The sequence below is a fragment of the Channa argus genome, chromosome 8 (assembly GCF_033026475.1).
Source record: "Channa argus isolate prfri chromosome 8, Channa argus male v1.0, whole genome shotgun sequence".
NCBI lineage: Eukaryota > Metazoa > Chordata > Actinopteri > Anabantiformes > Channidae > Channa > Channa argus.
In genome coordinates, this window is record NC_090204.1 from 12435381 (window position 1) to 12460927 (window position 25547).

General features: G+C 38.1%; 5 protein-coding genes across 8 annotated transcripts in view; 2 read left to right on the plus strand and 3 right to left on the minus strand.

Annotated features, from left to right (window-relative positions):
• Positions 1–2721, minus strand: part of usp13 (ubiquitin specific peptidase 13) — a 28828-nt gene extending 26107 nt beyond the window's left edge. Inside the window, exons 1-2 of one of the 2 annotated variants that reach the window (XM_067513834.1) lie at positions 2240–2721; positions 217–342 (exon numbers count right to left, since the gene is read on the minus strand). In XM_067513834.1, the coding sequence (XP_067369935.1) occupies positions 217–342; positions 2240–2350 (237 nt within the window). In that variant the 5' untranslated portion in view covers positions 2351–2721. The remainder of the gene's footprint in view (positions 1–216; positions 343–2239) is intronic. The other variant, XM_067513833.1, reaches the window with a different exon arrangement.
• A 906-nt stretch (positions 2722–3627) lies between these two features.
• Positions 3628–7305, minus strand: ndufb5 (NADH:ubiquinone oxidoreductase subunit B5). Its single transcript, XM_067513847.1, has 6 exons — positions 7147–7305; positions 6483–6565; positions 6248–6314; positions 6094–6155; positions 5418–5524; positions 3628–3827 (listed from the first exon to the last, which is right to left on the minus strand). The coding sequence occupies exons 1-6, from the start codon at positions 7262–7264 to the stop codon at positions 3707–3709; spliced, it is 558 nt and encodes a 185-aa protein (XP_067369948.1). The 5' UTR covers positions 7265–7305; the 3' UTR covers positions 3628–3706.
• Positions 7306–8263: 958 nt separating this feature from the next.
• On the plus strand, positions 8264–10553 carry mrpl47 (mitochondrial ribosomal protein L47). Of its 2 annotated transcripts, none has more exons than XM_067513845.1 (7): positions 8264–8422; positions 8951–9099; positions 9232–9292; positions 9380–9476; positions 9620–9750; positions 10022–10117; positions 10256–10553. In XM_067513845.1, exons 1-7 carry the CDS (start codon positions 8289–8291, stop codon positions 10365–10367), a joined length of 780 nt encoding a protein of 259 aa, XP_067369946.1. In that variant the 5' UTR covers positions 8264–8288; the 3' UTR covers positions 10368–10553. The 2 variants fall into 2 exon arrangements, with proteins under 2 accessions (XP_067369946.1, XP_067369947.1); XM_067513846.1 differs by having other exon boundaries at positions 8266–8422; positions 8987–9099.
• Positions 10554–10637: 84 nt separating this feature from the next.
• On the minus strand, positions 10638–20072 carry actl6a (actin-like 6A). The gene is made up of 14 exons (XM_067513840.1): positions 19907–20072; positions 18232–18308; positions 17159–17333; positions 14927–15027; positions 14559–14656; positions 14284–14378; positions 13921–14027; positions 12825–12914; positions 12631–12692; positions 12328–12442; positions 12164–12244; positions 11731–11826; positions 11478–11564; positions 10638–11353 (listed from the first exon to the last, which is right to left on the minus strand). The coding sequence occupies exons 1-14, from the start codon at positions 19929–19931 to the stop codon at positions 11273–11275; spliced, it is 1290 nt and encodes a 429-aa protein (XP_067369941.1). The 5' UTR covers positions 19932–20072; the 3' UTR covers positions 10638–11272.
• A 1-nt stretch (position 20073) lies between these two features.
• On the plus strand, positions 20074–23598 carry aldh7a1 (aldehyde dehydrogenase 7 family, member A1). 2 transcript variants are annotated; one of them, XM_067513838.1, is made up of 2 exons: positions 20074–20192; positions 21370–23598. In XM_067513838.1, the coding sequence occupies exon 2, from the start codon at positions 21375–21377 to the stop codon at positions 22998–23000; it is 1626 nt and encodes a 541-aa protein (XP_067369939.1). In that variant the 5' UTR covers positions 20074–20192; positions 21370–21374; the 3' UTR covers positions 23001–23598. The 2 variants fall into 2 exon arrangements, with proteins under 2 accessions (XP_067369939.1, XP_067369940.1); XM_067513839.1 differs by having other exon boundaries at positions 20090–20175.
• Positions 23599–25547: the final 1949 nt, after the last annotated feature.

Consider the following 25547-nt stretch of genomic DNA (forward strand, 5'->3'; position numbering starts at 1 on the left):
TGAATGGGTGAATGAGAAGCAGTGTAAAGCGCTTTGAATGCCGATAGGTAGAAAAGCGCTATATAAGTGCAGAGCATTTCCCATTTATCAGAATCTTTGGTAACAATTTGCTGTAAATCCCATGCTTTAGCTTTTGCAGTGGCTTAGAATATACGTTTAAGCTGCAATAGGGCCCCATTTATCTATTTTAGGATACAGGGCATGTGTCAATCTTACCTCTTTGACATGTCGCTTGAGGTGCATGTAAACACTCTGTCCTGTTTTGCGATAATGTCTCTCCACATGTTCTCGTCCGAAGCCCAGGAATGTGTTCATACACACATACAGGCCTCCCTCAGACTCCTGCAGACCACAAACAAATAGTAAAAATGAATGATCACAATGCGATGAACTACTAACACAACCATGCCCCACTCTGAAAACGTACAAAGGTACAAAGTACAAAGGATATTTGTCATAATGTCCTGTGCCTTACAACTGACATCTTCATTATTTTGTCAATTTTCAGACATTCGTCAGCAGCTGGGAGGCAGAGTCATACTGCCTATTAAACGGCATATAACCACATAGAAGGAGCTCACAGTAATCATTGGGACTATATTTATAATTTATGTCTCAAGAATTGTACTGAATTGCACAGTATTCTGGTCACAGTACTGAACCACTTCATTAAATAAATAAATAAAGGCTTTCTTGCTCAGGCTGTCCTTCTATTTTGACAAACTGCCAAAAACCTGTTCCAGCACACTCGCACAGAAAGAAATCTCACTTGTACGGAGAATATGTCTCCTGCTGAAAGTCCTCCTTTTTGCTGTAATTCCACAAAATCTTTAAGCCAAATAATGTCTCACAGACCAAATTAGTTTTTAGTTTCATACAAGCAATTTGAGAGATTTCCTGCTGTGTAACAAAAGACCACCCTGTTAAAGGCAGATTAACTGAGGAGCTGCAGGTTTTGGTGGAAAAAAAAACAAACTTGCAACTTCATAAAACTACTGGTGACTCCCTATGGCCTGGACTCCATGCCCTTTATCATGGAGGCTTGATCATTTTGTCAACTTCAGAAAACCACAACATGACCAGCAGCTCACATTTACAAGGTTTATAAAATGCAGGTTAATAAACCGTTTTCATTTCTTTTGACACAAGGAGTGTCCCAGACAAAAAGAGCCAACAACTTCAAAATTGACCTAAATCTGCAATCACCGTTGGGTCATATAAACCCCAGTGATAAACCTTTAAGTGGCCCAGGGTGACATATGAGCTTCAGGAGTGCAAGGATAAAAATAAACCAGTCCCCAGGCCACCATGATGAACTCCAGACAGCTGAGTCACCTTTACAAATGGTTTCAGTTGAAAAAGTAGGTTTTCATTCTAAGAAAGCATTGAGAGCAGAATTTATTTTACAGTCATAAGGTTTAGGTTAAACTTTGTATCAAATCTGTAGATTCTGACAAAAAAATAAAAGAATATAAGGCAAGGAAATGGGTCATTGAATGTTTCATAAATCAAAACTTAAACCATTTAATGAAAAAATATCATACTGTAAACATTCACTCCGAGGTGTAAAAACTTACTTTACATCAATAGGAGTATTGCAATGCTACCACTAACATTTCCATCATTATACATTCACACAAAAGGTGTACATTTTTACTGTGCATCAGGCCAGCATAATGAGATTTTATAATGAGAATTTTATCACGTGATAAGTTGATCAACTTATCACGTTTATTGTTATGCACACAAAATGATAATATTGTTATAGTAATATTACAAACTAACAGACAATTGCCACTAGTTTGTTCCTTTCTAGGTACAAGTTAAAGGTGGCTGTAAATTAATGCACCATAGTTGTTGCATACATTTGACAGTGCTGCATAAGCTTCTGAAATAAATTCAAGGATCAGGCAGGTGCATTTACTCGTCTAGTTAATGGTTTAATTGTCTTCGGTGAAGCGGTAACGTGGCCTGGACTGAGCTGCCTGCACAAAGGGAAACCCCTTCATCCCTCTCTCTCCCCTTCTCTTTTCTGAGATGTAAACAACATTTAATTATTTATTTCCTTTCAAGCTCACGGTGAAGGCGCGCGCACATACAGACCCAGTCTCACTCTCTCACACACACAAACACACACTAAAGTAAATTCACGTGTGCCCAGCCAAACCAACCCGCACATCTCCCTCCCTAAGCAGCCCTTTCATGCGTTGCTGCGTGTGTGTGTTTGTGTGACACTTACGGGAGAGTCGAAGGAAAAGGCACATTCGCTCTTGAAAACCCTGTCTCCGGTTCTGGGGACTCTGATGGTGGGCATGTACGGGACCAACAGCTCTCCTAGGTCTGCAGCCATCTTCGCATTCCTGCTTCTTGCACCACAGTGCTGCGGAGCCACCGGAGCAGCGCTGTCAGAGGAGAGGATGCTATTTTTAAAGCGCTCAGTCTCTACATTCCTCCGGCCAGGGGGGATGTGACGCTGGAAAACATAAAAATAAAATGACAGAGGGGTGGAGGCTGGCTGCTGCACAGGCGGTAGAACTAAGGGCGGGAATAATGTCTTTCTTTTTTCTTCTGTTTTTTCTTGCTAAACACTTTGACCTGCGCAGAAATTACATTGCTACTGCTGACTGTGGCTACGCCGCTCTGGAATATTTTACCAACAGGGCCCCTCCCACCTCTGAGGATGATTCATTAAGCCGCCCACACCTACTACAAGCACGTCTCTCTCTCTACGGGATTCAGAAAAAGCTGGTCATGCTGGGCGCTTTATTTATTTTTTTAACCTGCTAATTTCAGCATCTTACGTGCACATCAAGAGTCTTTCAGATTTATTGTTTCATTCTGCATCTTGCCAAATATTCAGTAACTACTTTTATTTACCCATATTCCTTTTTGTCACCATGACACAACCGTCACCTTGCCGGCGCAGCTCTGCCACCAGGTGGACAAAGTGAAAATGTAAAATGAAGCAACTAACTGACACTTTCCCCTTTGGGTGACAGAAGAAAAATTTGTTATCTGCTAATTTATAGAAAAAGTATCCTAAACTACAGCGTCCATGGACAAAAACGTTTAGCTTTTTAGTGTGCAACCCATTTTCATCCAGTTCAGTTTATTTTCTTAGTCTGAAAAATATGATAAGTCAATTCCCTGAAGCCTTAGATGTTTTCCAATGTACAAAGATATTCAGTTTACTATGAAACAAGAAAAAGGGCAACGTAATTGAACAGCTAGAACTTGGCAATTTAACACACAATAGTAACAAATGCATTTTCAAATTAATGACTAATGATAATCAACTAAATGCTTAAATTCCAAATTTCTATACCAGCTTAACATTTACAAAGGGACTCTTGATATAGCAGTAGCCATAGGCCATATTACATATCACAGGCCTAAGATGCACAGACTGACCACAAATCACCCTCAGTTTCCAAATAACCAAAGTAGTAAATGGAAATCCAACGAGAGAACAAACTGTAGAGAAGTCAGACAGGCAGTGCAGTATCCAGGACATTGGAAGTTGTAGACATCGAGAGTGCAGCTGAACCATGAACACATAGGCTTATGTTGAACCCAGTCATTGCATGTTTTTAGGATGAACCCAATGAAAAGATTGGAAGACAAGTGTCAGAGTACATATAGATACTTTATTTATGCAAGGGAAACAAATGTACAAACAGTGTGACTGATCAGCAAAATGTGTGGATTAATTGTCAGGTGTTGACTTGGGGCTGTGGTCGATTAGCTCCTTGTTGAGTGTCTCCACCTGGAACCAGGGGCCGTCTCCCTTCTGCCTCATCTGTCGACGCACCTCCAGCTGTGTCAGTCTGTACAGGAAAAAATCAGTCAGTAAATTCAAATTATACAATTAAAATTAATAAATAACTTTTCCATGGAAATGACCATAACCAAAAGTGTTTATAGTTTAATAACTCTAAAAGAACAAAGACAAAATGTCCACTAAGCTTGATAAAGATATTTGTTTATTTGATATTATTAAGATAATGTGCAGAATTAAAAAAAAAAAAAAAAGAAAAATGTCAGGGCCAAAATTAATAGCCCTCTGACATTTAAAAGTTAATGGTGTAACCTTTCTGACTCACACCTGTCAATCTTTAATGGTAGTTCCTAATGAGGTTGGCACATATCTCCTAAGAAATCTTAGCCCATTTCTTCGTTTGTTCAAGCTCAACCAAATTGCATAATTTCAACCATGGACATTAATATTGAGCTTCTAACCCAGGTTATCAGTAGGACTGATATCTGTGCTCTGACAGTTGGTTGCCACTCCAGGACCTTCACTGCCTGAAGAAGCAAAACAGCCCAACACCATTTTGCTCCCTCCACCATGTTTAAAGGTGGGAACTGTTTTAAAGGTTGAACCCCTTGCTAATCAAAAGCAGCATTTATGTGCACAAACTGTCCCATTAAACCAAGGATGGACTTTTAAAATTAATACAAATATTTCAAATGTTCATGTGCAAACTTCAGTCTGGCTTTGATGTGTTACTAAATGAGCCATGGAGTTTTTCTTGGATGATGACCTTGAAGTCCATGACAATGAAGAGCCCTAACAACAGTCTTCCTTAAACCATTAAGTCCAGTGGCAAGCTAAGCAGCAATCAGAGATCTGTGGACTCTTGTCTCTTTTGCTCTGCAAAGTTTTTTAAATCTTGTGCTTTCAACCATGTCCAGGTTTGTTTTTGACCAAATCTGTGTCCTTAAGTAATGTTCAATGCTGACTGATTGCTCAGGAGTAGTTTAAACCACATATAGTAAATATATGGGGACTAATCATTTTCACTAAGTTTGTAAAGCAAACCTCATTTGCAAATGTACCAAATATTAGGAAAATGTTCCATGGTTTGTTGAAGCTACTAATTTTGACCTTAGCTGTACATTCTGCAAATCCTTTTTTGTGTCCAGGTGTCTTTAAGGTTTCCTTTAGCTGTATTCTGAGCACATGCTCCATGCAGAATTGGCACCACAAACATTAAGCACTGTAGGATCAGAGTCCCACTTTGGGACCAGCATAAACAAACACAGACAGTGCCAATATGACACAAATATCACCTACTGTGCATCCAAAACTGAGCTGAAACCTTTTGTTGATTACAGTGGTGAGTTAAGGAGTTGAGAAGTGCTAAATTATTCCAAGTAAATGCAACAAGAGGCCAACTCTACACATTTAATACTGAGCTACTGTTACACTTATTGAAACCCCTGTTACCACTGCAATAAAACAGCTGAGCAATTGTTTTTTTTTTCCTTGTTTCAAACTGCAGATAGCCCGTTAACTTCAAATACAATGTTTGTGTTTCTGGTAAAGTTTAAGTACAGATAAAATGTATTTCACCACTGTAGTACAACTTTCTAGCAGAAGATTTAATTTAATCATAAAATAACATAACAGTCACCTCATGTCTGCCTTCTCTTTCTCTATTTGAATTGCAGCCATCATCTTTTCATAGTCCTTCACTGGGGAATCATATACGTTCCGTGCAATCCACCTTGTGATGGGGTGCTGCGTTAACAGGGAAAAAGACACACAGGAAAGAGGTATTATGATTGCGGCAAAAGTATTTAGTGCAAACGCAATATAGGTTAGTGATGTGATGTGCACATCGCACATATTGCAGTGTAACATTACCATAATTTTTGGGCTGCCTCAGCGAATTAGTCAATTTATAGGCCTTCTTTATTCATAAATGAGGAGTCATTAATTACATATTGAAATTACATGTCATAATATACTTTGTCATGTTATGGTTCAAGACACAATAAAAAATAGCATTTAAACATTACTGATACCCATACTGATTTTACAATTTAATCATGTGAAAGATCTTTTACATTTCATTATAATATGAGCAAATGCAACAAAGAATAACAATGCAAGACCTTCTTTCTGAAATGCTTATTATAATGGTAGTAACTGGGCACAGTATAACACAGGAGTGAATATCCATATTTTCAGCAGTTATAAATTTTGGTTTTGCAAGAAAGGTTTTTTGATTTAAAAGAGGGTTTTGGCAAGTCTCCTTCCCTAAGTATGGATTCAGAGCAACCACTCAGAAAAAGCAAGTTGTATACCTTGTAGTACTCCCAGTGTTCAGGTTCGTAGCCCTCTGGAGTTTCTACCAGCTCTGCCTCACCTTTACAACACAACACACTCAAGTATAATTCAACATAAACTACAAAATGTTTCTGATTGATTTATTATATAACAGGATAGGTGAATATTTACCAATGAAAAGATTCACACATGTGACAAAGACAGCCACGGGAATACCAGTCAGTAGGACGTAATATTGCTGTAGGAAAAAAAGACAAAGAGCGGATGATACACTACAACTATTAATGTTACGGTCTTACCAAGCCATCACACTAGACAACACTAGAGTTGCCAGTTTAGGAGCATAGGTAACACCTTTATTTGCCATGATCACAGTCAGTGAATAAAATTGTGCTCCAGTACTCACTAATAAGCGCAGAAATCTCCTGTCATAGTAGTCAGAAGGTTTGATGACAAACATTTTCTTTCCATGACCCCAACGAACAGCCACTGAAGAAACATACAATATTAGCTGAAATTAAATTTAGGAGGGCATTATCACAGTAAACCCAACAATCAGTTCTCATTTTATTTACAAGATCAACATTCTGATAATTATAGCAGATTTATCCTAATTTCAATAAAAGGGGATGAATTTTTAATTTAGCATACTATTTAACAGAGGAAAGCCTTAAATTCTCAATTAAAAATTCTAACCTTTTTATTGACTAAAAGAATTTATTTATTTTCAAGGGTTGCCCATTTACGTTAACGTATTAATTTTAACTAAAAAACGTCAACCTCAACATTTCGTAGACGTAGTAGTTTTACGTATTAATCAAATTCACTACCTGTGAAATAGTTAATTTGACTATTACCAAAGACTATTTTAATTAATATCAAGATATTTTATATGCAACAGATAACAAAGAAATTAACTTTGGCTTGTTGGTTTTTTTCTTGATAGCGGGACAAACGTTACCAGCTAGCTACTGTCAGCAAGCTAACAAGCCCCGGCGCAAGGTCACAAGAAGAAACGGACACAATTAGGATCAAAACTGACACAATTCAACCAGCCATGAGTCCCTCACCTTTATCTGTTCGTGGTATAGCTCGAGTGAGTAAATTTGCAGCAGTATTTCCCGATTTCAAAGGACTCAGTCTGGCTGCAAAAGCAACCGCAGACCGGAGGAGGCTCATGCCCACCATGGCTACTGAGGGCGGACAGTTAAACAAGACACACTGTAATTGGTTAAAGACGAGGTGAAGCCGGAGCTGCCATGTTTAGTCAGGGCAGAGTGAAGTTTGCTTCACGTTTGATAGTTAAGAGTATATAGAGTACAGCGGGGGCACAGTATTGAGTATCCTGTGTTTTTGAATTTAATAAATATAATTAGATTTACTTTACGCACTGCTAATGTTTTATTACAATATGGCATTTTCTATTATTAATCAGATTTCAAAAGTAACTATAGTTATAGGCTGTGAAATAAAAATAGAGTAAAAGTACAATATACGTCTCAAAGCGTGAAGTAGCAGAAAATGCAAACATTTGAGTAAAGCAGAAATATCTCAAAATTGTATTAGTACAGTACCTAAGCAGACATATTTATTTTAATTGTTTTTAGGTCTCGATGTCTTGCAGAACTGCTGTGGTAAAATACCACCGGCTTTGAGCGAAAAAATGGCTTTTTGAAAAGGAAGGGCACTGTTGATAATTTTCAATTCAATCTCTGTAAATTAGCCTAGTTAATAAAATTAATAGTTGCCCTGTTGCTCCCACAAGAAAGGTTTCAAAAAGTATTTTGCTTACCTTGTCCAGAAAGAAAACTTTTTTTAAATTTCGTTGACTCATTTTACAACTATAATAAAAATTTCAGAATTTTCACTGTATGTTTTTAAACCATGCATGTTCTGAAACATTCTCTCTTATATTTCCACCTATTTTTCCTAAAAGGAGACATTTTATTGCATGATTGTTAGTCATTTAATATAAGTCACTCGTTATATTTTCCCTTAACGTTCCCTTTAAATATCGACTCAGGCGAACTTCAGCAACGTCTGACTGGTTGTTTTTATATTCTAGAATATTTAAATTTCTGTGTCCCTACAATTGATTGCGTTACTATATATTAACCATTAGACTATTTAACCCGTAACCTTTATATGTTCTTTAAAAAAAAAAAAAAATCATAAGGGGAAAATGCACGATGGGAAATGTGGGCGGGCAAAGATGGCGGCGTCCTCAATGGCAGGACGCGTTTTGTCACTTTGCAAGCAATTTCAAAATGTTTTCAGGGTATCTGCAGCGAAAAACCCTTCAAGTTCTGCTGTTAATTTGATCAAATACCAGTCAAATGTTTACAGGTAAGATTTATTGGTGTAGAACCGATTTGTTCAGATCTAACGTTGTGATGTATGGGTTAAGCTAGTGTACCTTAGACATGCTCTTGAATGTCCACAGTAAATTTATTATGCGGAGATATAAACAGCATTCGCTCATCCCTTACACGTTGACTCTAACCATGTTAAGAATCGCAGGGAGATGAAGCCAATCTGTATACCTGAAGTAGAGATCAGAGAATTTAGATTGACGTTTTATTGTATGATTGTTGTCTGCATTTTCCTTCTGAATTTTCAGTGGTTTATCCCTTAAGACGAGTCAAATTACAAGCGATTTTGGTATTGACTATTATTTAAACTTGAATTTACCTTGTTGCAATTTTGCACACTATTTACCAATGTTAAATAACATACATAAAATAAGCAGTAAGGCAAGCATTTTTTTACACTAAAACTAGCAAAAAGAAATGTAATGTAATGAAACCTAATGCACCTGCTTCAGGGTTTAGGGTGGATTCTCCCTTAAAGTCTTATCGTTTTTGCACCCATCAGAGAAACGTCACCATTGGTCACTCTGTCTTTGTGCAGTCCCATCAGCTCTTTGGGCCACTGTCGAACTCTGCACACAACTGTCAGTAGAAGAGGACTCAGCGAGTTCTTTGACTGTCCTGAGAACTGGGGAGAGACAAATGTTAAGTCAGGTAAAACACCAAAGTATTAGCATCCAGTTAACGCTCACAATTTGCCTGTTTTTTTTTGTTTGTTTGTTTTTGTTTTTTTAATTATAGACAACTCTTCATAGTCCTCTCTATACATCTGTCAAAATATTGTAGGTGCCCCATGGACTGCCAGACAACTGAGAGCAAAGAGCAATGAGGATTTACACAAACTGTGGTAAGAGGTGTTGAGATGACACTGATTTTGATGCTACTCATTGTAAATAAATATTAGCTCTGTGTAAATCTTCTCACTCTGTCTCAGGTATGTGCTCTTGAAGGAAAAGAACATGCTGCTCACACTTGAACAGGATGCAAGAAGGCAAAAAGTTCAGATGCCGAGTCCAGAAAGATTAAGGAAGGTTGGTATGAAATCCACCATGAGTGTGATTCACATTTGATAGATTAACTTTGGCTCGGCCTTTGAAAAAGTTGAATGGGATGCACAATGTTGGTGAAGATACAAGGGGGATTCTGACTTATGGCTCCTTCTTCCTCTTACCAGGTGGAACGGTCGATGATCAGACTGGAGACAGTGGTCAATGAGAGAGAGACAGCACTGCGTTTGCTGCAGACAGGACAGGAGAAAGCCAGACCAGGAGCATGGAGGAGGAACATATTTGGATATGTCTACTGGTGAGGGCAGAGTGTCTACATTTGACACATTACACAAGAGTGAAATACAAACTTACCTTTTCAACCTGGCCACTTGGAAGGTCTAAGCATCAATTTGAGTCCAAACTATGTTCATTAATGATACCAATATTCTTTTAATGAAAATCTTTTAATATTCAAACCTTGTCTCACAACTGTTTGCAATGCTTTTTGAGACTTGTTACAGGTGGGCTAGAATCTGATTGCAGCACCTTAAAAGTGGCACCCCTCACACAGGCTTTCTTTTTGTTAGGTATCGATTCAAAGAGTATGCCATTCCTTGGTACATGAATAAAAGATATAAACGAAAGAAGTTCTACACTTCCAAGTTTGTCCAACCATACATAAGGTAAGATATCAAACACATTCACTGCTAGGGTCACAAATTTATTGTGGAGTTTATTAACCCTGTTATGTTATTAGAAATCCCCTTTTTATTGACTTTTTTCTTTGTATGGGGGGGGGGGGTCATTTTTGTGTCCTGCAGGTTGCGTATAGAGAACTATCTTCGGGAAAGGGCCAGAAAAGCAAACTTGAAGAAGCAAACTCAGGCCAAAATAAATAAGAAGTTTCCTCACATGAAGGTTTCCTCTTCATAGAATTTCATTCTTATTTTGCTATGTGTTGGACAGCTGGGATATCTCTACATTTGATCAACTGAGTTGATTATGGATGTACTGTTTCAAATAACTAAAGATGGTCTGAAACCAGGATAAATTAGGCTACATTGCTCTGAAATGTTCTTGTTGCTTTTTTTGTAATTATTAAAACACCTCTGATACTGAGTTCTTTTTTTCCTCACTACATGTTGAATCAGTTACAGTAATATCAGTCATCTGTGTGGGGAACAAAATGATACTGTCCAAATATGGGCTGTAAAAGTGTGATCACTCATTTAACAGAGACTTTATTTTTAAAGACCATATGTAGCCAATGAAACGCTAAAGTGATATTTAAATATAGATTTCACACCAATAAACACAGGTAGAATGGGCTTGTACATATGAGCTTACTACACAGGAGAAAAAAAAGATTTATGAAGAGTTATCCTAAACTGTGAGGTTGTTCCTCCAATTACACATCCCAACACAATCCCTTCTAGGTATTTTGCAGAATCCTTGCACATCAAACTTTTTCTTACGGTACTTTTATCCAGTGTGATCACAAACAAAACTGAAAATGGTACATAACTATAAAACTGACAGCTATTGTAAATGCAAGGTTTCCACAAAACACCATTCGCCTTTACATAAGGCATCTGACTGACTTAGGACATAAGCAAAGGAACTGAAACCCCTTTTTTACAAGGTGACATAGTTTGTATCGTAGCTTTCTATGTCAGATTTTGATAATTATTCCCAGACAGGCACGTGGACAAAATCAGTATTAAAAACAATCCATACAAAATAAGCAATCTTCCATTGGTGTTCCTGAGTCTGGGGTGAGAGTTGAGCGATTTATGATGGTGAGCTCAAAGACAGTTATGAGAGAATGGTTTATCAAATCAAGGGCACTTCCTGTCCACGCACTGCTTTCCACCTTCTTCATACTCCTGTTTTGAGATCCACATCTGCTGGAACGTTCCCTGGAAGATGGAAAAAAAACAAAACAAGAAAACATAGGTTTGTTTGTTACTGTCCTAATGTAAAAAAAAAAAAAACACATTGTTGGTTCAGTATATTCTAATTGTGGCTGCTGTGTTTCCTTACGAGCGATGCGAGAATAGAGCCTCCTATCCAGGCACTGAACCTGCGCTCAACTGTAGTGTTGTTAGCTATCAGCTTCAGCCTCATGCTCTGCAAATAGTACACAAACATGGTAAACTCTGGCAGGAAATAGTGCTCAGTGATGTATTTGTAGAGCTCTGAATACTTAAAGGCAAAGTTTATGATATAACATGTTTTGAATTTGAAGTGTAATAAATAAAAGTGTAAATATAGACATATAGTGGCATCATCTTACCGGAGGGGTTTTCTGGGAGAGTTCTCTATTCAATCTGTCAGTGAAACCCTGAATAAGTGTGTTTCCTCCAGTCACCACCACACTGCCATACAAACCCTGAAATATAGCAAAAGAGTTTAAATAAGCTGAAAACTGAGCAGTAATACCATAAATACAATAGAGACAAAATGACAGGGAGTTCTTCAAACTGATTTATAGTTATCAATGAGTAGTAATAAACAAGCCCTTCAGTTATTTGTTGTCAACATTTTTCTGAGAATTATAAAGGTCTTCAACAGAACAAAAAAATTAAAATGTATATTGTTAAGGAGTCTAATAAATGTTTAAGCCTGCATGTTGGCCTTAAAATCATAAGTCGTATAATTGTAATGATTATTATAATTAGCTGTATTATAATTTTTTAAACCTATGTTTAAACACATCAGATACTCACAGGTCGAATGTCTATGTCACACATTCCCACACTGGTCGTGACCACATGACCAACACCCAACATAGTATTTCCAGACAGACCCTGAAGTGATCAGACCATACACTTTAGTAATTTATTGATGTAGACTGTATCCCTGCCAGCTAATGGAACATGAGTGAACACACCTTAGCATTAGAGGGGTCAAACAGCCCCTCTGGGATCTTTAGCCTCTCCGCCCCAAAGTCACAATTATAGCCATTGGGGAGCTCATAGTGAACTGTGGGCATCTGTGCAGCCACCCTATTGAAAGAGAGGTGGTTGATCTGTTATGACAGTGTTAAACTGACGTCTCAATTTTATCAAATCCCTTATTTTTACAGACTGATAACGACGGGAAGATGTACTGGTGCGTTGGAATATAGGGTCCAAACATGGTTTTTGATCTGCAAACTGGATGTTTTATAATAATTTGCAAATTATTTCCTCACTGTTCATCATATGGTGAGTCGGACACCTGCAGCACGGATGCCTGGAAGTCCTGGATCACACACTGCAAACAGAAAGACAGACTAGTTTACACACGTTCATCTGAACAGAAGATTTATTACTTCTGCAAGTTTAGCACAAATAAGCCACAAATACTGAACACTGTCATAGAGGGGTCTAAGACCTTGCTCCTTACATTACACATATAGTTGTGCCACGACCGAGTGACTTGAGGTAGTTTCTCCTTTTTCTTCCAACTGGCAGGGGCTCCTTCACGTACTGCATCCTGCATAAAAATAGTTTATTTGCATGGCACCAGTGCTACAAATTGCTTTACATACATACTTCAAAACCAGTTCTGTAACACCCAGTGAAAGTATAGCTATAAGTCTAGACTCAAAAAGTAAAAACATATTATAAAAGGGATTTACTTAGAGCTCAGTAAATCTCAAATAAATGGATGTCACATGAATAAAACATTAAAATTATTCAAAGGGTAATTAATAAAAAATGAAGAAGTTTTAGGAAGTAACTTAAAAGATGTTTATAATTTGTTGAGCCAAAACCCATCTTGGTAATTCAAGAGCCGCTGTAACAGCAAAGACAACAATCCCACTGGTCCTAAATATAGATGCAGTCTGGTGAAAATCTATATTGAAATCTGGATTTTGTAAAGGTTATGTTACTGTAGTGGAGGTACAGAGAAAAATGAATATACTGTATAAAAGTCAATACTGCATTAGGGCGAAGGTAAATGACAAAAGCACCTTGGTTGAAGCTGTTTAGCAATGATTAGATTAAAACATAATACAGATATACAATATTTGCTATATAATTGATTGTATTTATGTAACCAACCTGATCCCAGTTTCACAAAAAGTAAAAATTTGTTTAGTTAATAGCAGGGTTGAAACTTTTTTCTTGTCCTTTTGGCTTATCCTGTGAGTTCAGGATGGCCACAGCAGATCATTGTCCACATGTTGATTTGGCACTTACTTACTTATTTATTTACTTATTTATTTATTTATTTAAATACGCTGGATGCCCTTCCTGACGCAACCGTCCCCAATTTCTACCGGGCTTGGACCAGCACTGCACAGCTGGGGAGGGGAATGGACTGTTAGGGGTTCAGTGTTTCGCCCAGAGACACTTCGACATATAACTTGTATATGTAATAAAAATATATAAAACATGTTAAGACTGCAGCCATTGGCTTGATACCACAAGAGGCCAGAACCATATATACATGGTCAATATTTAAATAATTGTTAGTTTAACGTAATACATCTCACCTTTGATGCAATCATGTAAGGAGGGATTATTTCAACATTTAATTCCTGGAACAGCTCCCTACACTGCATGCTCATGAAGTCTCCGGCCAGAGGAGATTTGACGATGCCTTTCGGAGAGAAGAAATCACATGACTTAAGGGAACACATCAACATCAGCATTCATTTAAAAACTTTATGACTGAGTGAAAACAACTTGTTTGTAATAGCTAGATGCTTGTTCAGTCCAGCAGATGGCAACATAAATCATAGCAATGAAAGCTGTATCAATGGAGGATGCAAGACTTAATTGTATGTAAATCAAACTAAATCTGCAAGTAGACTGTCGATGGATTTATTATTGAATGATTTATGTTTATTCTTTACCTTGCTGCAGGACATAGCCATCATGTACTGGAATAGCTGTGGTGTGTGTGGCTCCACTGTCCAGGACTAAGCCTGTAGACCGCCCATTTGCAAACCTTACATACTCAGAGTAAAGGAAATTTAAGAGTTCAACGTGCAACAGATACAGTATTTGTTCCACAGGCACAAGAGAAATGGTGGTCTGAGACCTGAAGGGACAATTACATCTCTCACATTCTCTGCTTTGTCAGCTCTGATGCATCTTTTTGTGGATGAAGTGAAACAGTAAAGGATACGCAGACAACACAGCTGATTTGCAGAGGAAGAAGGCAGGAATGTTGTAATGCTCAAACATCAGCTCTGTTAGTTTTTCTCGTTTTGCTCTTGTGTTCCACTGTAGAAATAAAACACAAGTCATCCCGGTTATGACATACCATTGTTGGCACAACACAAATTAATACATTGCTCTATGAGGTGATGAAAATTAGCATAGGAAATTAACTCTTCTGAGCTAAGGCTCTGTTCGAAATTGATCTCAATGGCTTCAGAATCTGATTTCTAAATACTAACACAAAAAAAAAAAAAACTGCGATTCTGGTATATTTAAACCATATGAATATGGTCTTTGGAAGATCGCAGAATTGACTTTTGAATGTTAACTTACAGATGCTTCTGACATGAGCACTGGATGCAAGCTGGGTTCAGACTTGAAATGCATCTTGTAGGTGTGATCCAAAATGGCCTGAAAACTGTCCCAGTCTTCAACTGTAAACAGAGCAAAATAGAAAATAATTCAATTCATAAGTCCTCTACACAAACACATACTGTGAACACATAGCAGTTGTGTATGATCTGATGGTTTATCTTTATTTGTAGCTGAAGGCCTAAAAGGACAAACATCACAAAAAAGCTGAGTCTCTTTCATCATCATCGTTGCTAGGTCAGATGGTGGAGAAATTAGAGCGATGAGCTCCCTGATGAGCATTTTTAGATAATAATTTGAGCACCAGGCGCCAATGTTCCAGGTCAGACCACTGAGGGAGCTTACAGTCCCACTGTGCTGTTCTGGTGCAATTAAGATTGGTGTCACGCACATTTCTAAAGCCTTACAGCTAAACTCCACTGGACCAAAATCTGATGAGCATCATGAGCTAGGTCATTTTATTTGTAGCTGATAACACGAACTTCAAGCTTTACATGTTTTGAATAGTTGAAACTGTTATTGGATTACTTGAAAACTGAAGGTTTTTTAATATTCTCGATGATTCCATGTACAAAAACTGTAAAGCAAAATGTCCACTATTTTTACGAGCCCAAGATCCTGTTTTCAGATTGCTTGTTTTGTATGACCAACAGTTCACAATGACGTGAAACTGAGAAAGGCAGTAAATCATGACAACATAAGAGCAGAAACATCTTCAGTATCTTTGCTTAAAAGATGACTGAAATCATTATATTAAAAAAGTTGCAGATTAATTTTCAATTGATTTACTTTACAATAAAATGACTTACTTCAGATCTAGATACAGCTTCATAATTGACTATGGGGTTTAATCACATTAAAGTTTATTTAATTGTTTATCAAAACAAAACAAATATTCATGAGTGCCAGTTTTAATATCGCTAGTGTTTCTTATTTGAAATGAGGACTGGTATAATGTGTAAGACTGGGAACTTGCAATGAATAATGTTTTAATCTAAATAAGTAAGCTGGGCCTATTGGGACTATGTGGAGTCTACATGTTCTCAATGCGTCTGCATGAGTTTACTGCCACAAACAAAGACATGCATGCTGACTGATGACTCAACTGCAAGTAAGTGTGAATGTTTGTCTCTCTGTTTGGCCCTGTGATAGACTGCTGATCTGTCCAGGGTGTACCCTGCCTCTAGGATTGGCTCCAGTGCACCCAAAGGATAAGTGTAGATAACAGATGGATAATGTACAAATTATTTGCCCTTTGGGTAAATGTTAGTTGGAGCCATAGTTGAAGATAGTGTAAATAGAGAAACACAACAGAGAAACAAATTACTGACTATTGTTGAAGTGAAAAAAAAAAAAACAAGAGAATGCAATTAATGAATGGCACGTTTAAACATTTCTGAACTTCAGACCAGAATACCTGAAAATAAACCCCAAAATCTAACCGGATTCTTGTATTAGGATACCAGTTCTGGTTAGAGAAACTTTAACTCTAGCTTATGAAAAGAAGGCAGCTCTGGATATGTGACCCACATCTGGATTTGGATGACAGCATAAGACAAATATTTAATATGATGTCAGATCGTAAATCCAACACAGAGGTTTGCCTTCCACTACTAGGTGGAAGAGCTCATGAAAATGAGTTTTTTTGGTGTTCAAATATTCTCATTAATATTCATCGATCAGGCTTAACATAATGATCACCTGAGCAATTTCATGCAATCCAATACAGTGGCTCTGCCAGGAATTCTACTTGTCAGTCATACAAGTCATCCAACTGGTAGTCATAATGTTATGCCTGATTGGTGCATATACCCAAGTCAGTGTTGTCACGAGGTAATCTACAAGGTCAGCTGCAATACTAAAATTTCTAATTAGAAATAAAATTATAGATATGAATTAAGCAGATAGGATTATAAATAGTCGAAGTCAAGGTTAAAAAGTCATACACCTAAAATCACAACAAGTATTTCAATTTTTAAAACCAATGTGAATACTATCACAGCACTGCATATAAAAAGTAGATTAAAATGACATCTCAATCTATTGTCTATATCAGAGAAGAAATTCTTACTGTAAACAAGTTTCCATTGGCTCATTCTTTTCCCAAACAAAAAAAAAAATGCAGCAGTACAGAAACAAAAGTGGCCTTTGAATATTAATTAGTGATACAATGATCATCAAATGAACACTTACTCATGCCATTCTTAAGTGGAGACATGACCTCCATGTTCTCTCTCGGTACCCTCAGCTGATTGGTGTCAATGTAGTAGGTGGTGCCACTCTGCTTGCCTTTGTCACCATCTGTCTCCATGGGTGTGCTGCCATCTTCTCGGTCAAGGGTCACACCTATCACGGTGGGGAAGTCCGCCTGAGCAAGCAAAAACAAGACAGGACACAATGCAGGTCAAGCCGTTTTCTCACACTCTCTTTTTTACCAATATCAGCTTCCTGAAAGTCGGAGAAAAACATAAACCGGACAATAACTAATAAACATTCACTCACACCCCACACTAAAATGAATAAACTCCTATTTTGTGAAATACTGAAAGTGCTGAGATGTGAATCAAGACACCTCTGATTTATGAGGAAAAAGAAATGCAATTTTTTGAAAATAATAAAATATACCTGACTTATTAATCATCAATTTGCCATGTGCTGACTAATTTAATGTGTGAAATTATTGGAGTTGTTTCACATTAGAAAACAAAGGACAGGATTATAGTGTTGGGTAAATGTTGGGTAAATGTTCTTTGTTTACCACGGGTTTGAAAAAACCTGCAAGGAGATGAGGTTGGAAATTACAAATGTGGTAATACAGAACGGACATTATGGTGTAATTCGTGCTAAATGGAAAATAAAAATGCTAAAAATGCTTTAAATTGGTTGAGACTGTGACAGATACATTTCTTAGCATATTGTTCTTAATAATTTGCTTACAAAAACAAGTATATACATGGACAATGGACAAAGCAGTGAAGTTGAAAGAGACATGAGTAGGCTTGTAAACAGTACAGTCTGCTGAGAGCCAGTGACACTTGACTTATCAGACCCATTTCTACACATGATACCTAAAGCACAGACAATTTCAATGCACAGACAAATCAAACCAAGCAAGTGCTCTAACATCATCTGAACTCAATTTATGCCATCTGTCTCCAGGGTGACAGCCTTCATTTTGTCACATTGGCTTACCCCCACAGGGAATATGAAGATGCATAGAGGAAGCAAAGACATTGCTAATCAGGTCATTTGAGTGATCCACTTACCTTGGGACAATCTTCCCCTGCATAGCCAGCTCTTACAGAATAAGAGCCAATGTCGAACACTAACGCTCCCACCTCATCTGCAAAAATGAAAAAGGTTCCTGTTAATTATATTTAATGTTTAAACTACTTAAAATTTATTTTCAATGATTAGAGGCCTTGATGGTCTAATGCACAGTATATCAGCATATGATATCAGATTTTAATTGTGATCTTTTGTAAGACTTAATATTTCAAGATAAAAAGAAAACTGTTTATCAGGCACACCTAAGTAAAGATAATGCAGTTCAACACAGCAGTCCTGTAATAATTCCTCCTTTATACAGGTGATAATGCTCACATTGGGTTTAAATGTTTTTGTGAATGCAGTTTGAGGTGCCGTTGACTTGTATTGCATTTTAAAGATGCATTTTAAGAAAGGTGTTTCTGTTGTTCAAACACTAGGGACAATAATAAACAACTGTGATGTGCTTTTTATAACAGCCTATGGAATGTTAGGAAAACTACACAATAGTCTCATTTGATACCACTAAGCTTTTTTCACTTTGTTTACACAACGTGGATTCCCTGAGCATGAAAATTTGTACTTGCAGGAGACACGGAAATGATGACAATAAATGCCGGTTTCCAAAACAAAGTGCTTTTTTAAAGACTGCTTAAACACACAATGAGGGGGATAATCCCAAGGCTAAATATTTGCCCAGCTGATAAAATGACTATATGTGTAATTCTGTGGTTCTCAATCCTGGTCCTCAAGACCCACAGTCCTGCTTGGTTTCCAACCATCCATAACCTACCCACATGATTACCGATCTTACCGATTACCTGGATCAGGTATGTTCAGTCAATCAGAAGCTATAATATATATATCTTTATCAGAGATGGAATATTCCAGCTCCTTGAGGACCAGAATTAAGAAGCACTGGTGTAGTGACTATATTCCAAATTAATGTCTAATGTAATCTAATGTAAAATTGTGCAATTTAACATGCAAATAAAAAACAAGCCTATTTATTTCAACTGGTAACTTGAAAAATCCAGCTCACTCTTTAACTTATGCTTGTTCCCTTCTCAGTTTGAACGAACAAACCTTTGCAGTATAGTCTGCTGAACTACAACGAAAACCTAGGTGCAGTTAATGTAATATTGCAATACAGCTACATATAGCCAACCTTGCAGAATTACTGTATATTGTTGCTTAATGTGCCTTTAGGACACTAAATCTCAGCGGTCAGACATAGATAATACAGTAAACCCAACGTCTTTACATGAAATCACAATGTGTTCATTTATAAGTGTTTCCATTTCTAACGTTATGTTTTTGTTATAACGTTATGTTACACAAACAGGATGCGACGAGTTCGTGAGCTCGGTAAACCCACGTTCATTCATTTCCTTGCTAGCCAGCGAACTCGCGGTGCTGGGATTGGTTTACAAAAATGCTTCATAAACATAAAAAGCTTAAATCACAGTGCAACAAACTTCAAAACATAATAAACATATATGTAGATAAGTGACGATTTAAGATGTTAACAAGACTAACTTTCGCCTAACGCGAAGCTCCCGTTGAACATTAACGCTAGCACAACTAGCAGAGCTAAGTATGAAACTAGCTAGAGGTCTAGAACGGGACAATGTGGATACCGATTTCATCTTATAATACTGGAATCCCACTTACCGCCTCCATACACACCACCACTCATTCTTTAAATTGTCACAACAGCAGCTTTCTCAATATACGTTATAACAGCAAATCCTAAACCGCTAAACGGTTAATCACAACAAAGAGAATCTGTTAGCATGGATCAATCAAGCAGGCGCCACACTGCGTCGAGGCCGCTGTCCAATCACATTGCAGCCCCAAGGCCGTACTTCCGTTTTAGCTGTGACGCAAACACCAACTGCTTCCATGCTGACTGGACGTGGCCTTGTGGTCTTGATATCAACGTGAGTTGAAACTGGTTGTAAGTACGATCATCTCAATTTTAGTGTTTGCAGACATTGTAACTGCTGGATTTATATCAGCAAAGTAAATTTATTACTTATAAACTACAGGAACTTAAGTTATGCTCGGTTAGATTTAACATTATTGACGCTGATCTCGGCGAACATGTCACTCCATGCTGCAAAAGTAGCAACACTCACAAAGTTAATGCAAACCACAAGTTATTAGAGTGACTAACGTTTGGATATGGTTGAGTAACTCTCATGATGAAAGCATTGCTACAGATAGATAGGACCTGCACACAGTTTTGGGGCCTTAGCTGATACGTCCTTAAACCATGTTCGTGAACTTCCCACTCTTATACTCTGGACTAAGCTGTTTGATGTCTTCTGTGTCCTAATTTTTTGTAATCCCGGAGTGACTCACGCGTTGCCGTGTTAGCTAAAAAGAAAATGTATTATTGTTATAGTTGTAATAGCATTGTTTGCAGTTTCCTGGTTTTCTACATAAATTGACAAACTACCTTGGCTGCTTCACTGAAGGTGTAGTCTTTGAATGGGTTTTTAAGGTATGTGGAAAAATGGGGGTAAATTTGAGAAATCTATGTCCTACAGCACATAGATTTCCTACAGCTGTGTATATTACAGCCGCCTGTATTGTATATGAAATGAGAATGGCTGCAACAGTTAACCCTTACATCATCATTAAATCTGCTTTACTCTGTAATAATTTGTCCCCATACATTATATAAATGTGCATGCATTCATACACAGAACATTTATACTGCCAGTCTCTATTAGCACATTTCCACTGGATGGTTAAACTACTGATGCAGCCAAAAGTTATTTATTAATTTTTAAATTCAAAGTTGGGTTGACCTTTGAAGCATTAAATTACAAGAACAGTACCTCATATTATTTTAGATAATTGATAACGACAAACCTGGTTCGGTCTTCTCAAATGTTAGGATTTACTACTTTTTGTCTGCTTAAAATTGATTTTGGACTGTCTTGGATAAAACAACAAATTTTAAAGATGTTTCTGTGAGGTATAGGAAACAGTGTTGAGGATTTGTACCATTGTGCTGCCTAAACAATTAAAAACAAAACAAAAATTTAATCTGAACCTTGTGGTGAGATTGTGTAGACAGTTATCGTTATTCTTATACTAACAATATTTACTTGGTTTGCTTGCAGTACCCATGCAGCGCTGTCTCACTCTGACCCTTGCCCGGCACAACAGGCTCCTTTTGAGAAATACATTTGCATCTGTCCACTGCCAGAAAGCAGCCATGTCAGGTCTCCTCATCAACCAACCCAAATACTCCTGGCTGAAAGAGCTGGGCCTGTCAGAGAACAACCATGGTGTTTACAATGGAACCTGGGGAGGCAGCGGGGAAGTTGTCACTTCTTACTGTCCTGCCAACAATGAGCCAATTGCCAGAGTTACCCAGGCGACTTTGGCGGAGTATGAAGAGACTATCCAGAAGGCGAGAGAGGCTTGGAAGATATGGGCAGATATTCCAGCTCCAAAAAGAGGTGAGATAGTGAGGCAGATTGGAGATGCACTCAGGAAGAAGATCAAAGTCCTCGGGAGCCTGGTGTCTCTAGAAATGGGCAAGATCTATGTGGAGGGAGTGGGTGAAGTTCAGGAGTATGTTGATGTCTGTGATTATGCTGTTGGTCTGTCTAGAATGATTGGTGGTCCTATCCTGCCTTCAGAAAGACCAGGCCATGCTCTGATTGAACAGTGGAACCCAGTTGGTCTTGTTGGCATTATAACTGCCTTTAACTTCCCTGTGGCTGTCTATGGCTGGAACAATGCCATCGCTCTGACCTGTGGCAATGTCTGCCTCTGGAAAGGAGCTCCAACCACACCTCTCACAAGTGTTGCAGTTACCAAGATTGTGGCTGAAGTTCTGGAGCAGAACAACTTACCCGGTGCAATCTGCTCCATGACTTGTGGAGGTGCCGATATAGGCACAGCCATGGCGAAGGATGAGCGTGTGGACCTGCTGTCATTCACTGGCAGCACCCATGTTGGCAAGATGGTGGCCATGATGGTGCAGGAAAGGTTTGGTCGTAAGCTGTTGGAGCTCGGTGGAAACAATGCAATCATTGTCTTTGAGGATGCCGACTTGAATCTTGTTGTGCCGTCTGCTGTCTTTGCTTCTGTGGGGACTGCTGGGCAGCGCTGCACAACAACCAGGAGGCTGATGCTGCACGAGAGTGTTCATGACACAGTGGTTGCAAGGGTCATCAAGGCCTACAAACAAGTACGCATTGGCGATCCCTGGGACCCCAGCACTTTGTATGGGCCTCTGCACACTAAACAAGCTGTGGAGCAGTATCTGGCAGCTGTTGAGCAGGCCAAGCAGCAAGGTGGCACAGTGGTCTGTGGAGGAAAGGTGATGGACCGTCCTGGAAACTATGTGGAGCCCACCATTATAACAGGACTGGCTCATGATGCTCCCATTGTCCAGACAGAAACCTTTGTCCCCATCTTGTATGTCCTTAAGTTCAAGACGGAAGAAGAAGCATTTGCCTGGAACAACGAGGTCAAGCAGGGCCTGTCCAGCAGTATCTTCACCAAAGATATGGGCAGGGTTTTCCGCTGGCTAGGTCCCAAAGGCTCCGACTGTGGCATTGTGAATGTCAACATTCCTACAAGCGGTGCTGAGATTGGAGGAGCCTTTGGTGGGGAGAAGCACACAGGAGGTGGAAGAGAGTCTGGCAGTGATTCATGGAAGCAGTACATGAGGCGTTCAACTTGTACAATAAACTACAGCAAAGATCTTCCTCTGGCCCAAGGAATCAAGTTTGAGTGAAACCTTGAAGTAGATTGATATTAATGCTTTCAGTGAGCCCTTAAGGAAAACACTACATGATTGTTTTTAATGCAACACATTTTCCATTGCATTTTTTGCATTCACGGAGGTCAGTTTAATTTGGACAAAACTTTGAATAATTTTGGGTGTATGTCATTAATCATCTATACCATCTATTTGTGTGATTGTGGCTTAGGCATGGATTTGAATATTGGTTAAAAATAGTTTTGTTACAGTTCAAATGAGATTTCCCTTGTAGTTGTTTTGCACTTTTGTATAAGTACTTAAAAAATGTGACTATACACTATACTTTACAAAATAAAAAATATTAACTTTATCCTGGGAAAAAAAATGGAGTGGACACTTAACGTGTTGAATTCAAATATGTTAGTTAATGATATTGACACATTTCTAGGAAATGGAGTAAGATGTGTATTATCAAGTAATACTTGTACTAATAAATCAAGTTTATTAAAGGGTATCTGGTAAAAAGCTGATGGCATTAAATACATTTCTTTGCATTAAAACCACCAAAAGAAATGATAAATGTGCTTTCGAGAGAATCAAACCAAAAAGTAAATAAAAGCATTCTTGTTGACATGGACTTGTTTGTCCTTTTCCTTCCCACATTTCATTACAATTAGAAGAAATGTACCCTTTCTCCATACTGGCCTATAAGAGATCCTTTTCTAAAGTGAGGGGGGCAAAATCCGCGATCCTTACGGTTTAATACTGAGTAAAAATGTATTTAAAAGTTTATCAGAAAACAATTCAAGACTTACAAACTTCCAAAAGTCGCAGCCTTTTTAGTACAAATTGTTTTTTTTTTGTGACAGGTCTTCCAATGCAACTCAGAAGGAAAATGCAGTTTAATAAGAATAACTGTGCACGATACACTTGTGACTTGCTTAATTTAATTGATTATATGTTAGCCTTAGACTATATATTTGAATACTTTGAATATATTTTGCAAGGAAGGACTGTCTTTTCTGCTACTGCTTCTTTGGCTTCATTGCCTATATGAATAAAAGAATGATCAGAGCAAAGAAGGTTAGAGTTACAATATACATATGGGCACCAATGTTATTAGACGAAATCTGTAAATGTGCCTGCTTAAATTATTCAGATAAGTAGTATCATCAACTCTGCAGTTAACAGCACTATCCCGCTGTATCAGGTAGCTACTAACTGATTTAGGAAGGCTGTGTCAACTTTATTTAGCGAAACTATCTATTTTGTGGAAAACAAATCATTGACAGGTAGGAGTAATTGCCTCACAATTCAACCCTCCTGGAACTTGATAATCCAACATATTTGTTACTAATTCTATAACTTATTGTGTAATAGTAGTATTACTGAATAAATAAACTCTGTCCCTTTAACAGAAATACAACTCCATATCCCATCCTCTGTGCGTCCATATGCTCAACCTCCCACTCAGCAGCTCTGTACCTCATACTCCAGCTCTGCCTCTCCCTCCCCATATACTGCTCCTACTAGCAGCATCTACACTCACAGCTGAAAGGAAGAACTGAAACCACAGCGCTCTTTGCAACTCATAATCCATGCCACTCAGGACGTATGCAGAAAACGCCCACTTCCTCTGCTACTAATCTGCCGTGGAAAAAGGTAGAAGATTTTATATTATTCTTCTAAATGTAGAATTTCTTGTATAAACTAGTGTGTGCACTACTGTTTCTTTTGGGTTCATTCATCTGTGACTTGTTGCAACAGCAAGATCTCTACTGCCAGGGTAGATAGAAAATGTAACTTTGTATTTTGGTTTACAAAACATATGTTAACATCACTGTCGGTGATGATGGTACTTCAATAAGCATGTCTAATCTGTATGGCTAGAATCAAAATCTGTGTTTGGCTTTTAGGCAATGAGGAGGTAATACCTGTGTCTTACCACTTGTTCTGAACCTGTGGTGAGCTAAAATGTCAAGTCAAAATAATTGTGTCCTTATTGTAATCAATTAATCATCATCTGCTTTCACAGTGTTGCAGCTGTGACAGGAGACATTCAAAAAGGCTGGCATTAGCACATCAGGGTTGTTCATCACTTCCTTTAAAATTTTCCCCCATGATTGGTGTGATTCACTTCTTTGGAAACTCAGAGCATGTTAGTTCATGCTTTGTACTGCTTGTTGCACCCCTGATTTACAGAAGTGTTTGGGATTCCCCTGGACTAAACACTAAACACTCTCACTTCTTCTCTTTGCACATTTCCTCTGCAGCTTCTCCCTGAAACAAAAGTTAAGCTTTCAAGCCTACTTCTCCTGGTGTTAATTAGTTTCTTTTACTTTCAGTTATTGCGACTGTTATTGATGGCATCTAATACATGAAGTATTTTTGGACATTAAAAATACTACTCCAAATAAAACTGTAATAACTGATTTATGAGTTTTAATTGGCATATGTCCTATCAGGTAATGCTATGATAAACATTTTGATTTATACATGTCCCACTTCTACCCAAAAATGCACACCTGCAAGACCTCTATTGCGTGTACATTCTGTCCTGCTGCATTAATGTGGATAGCA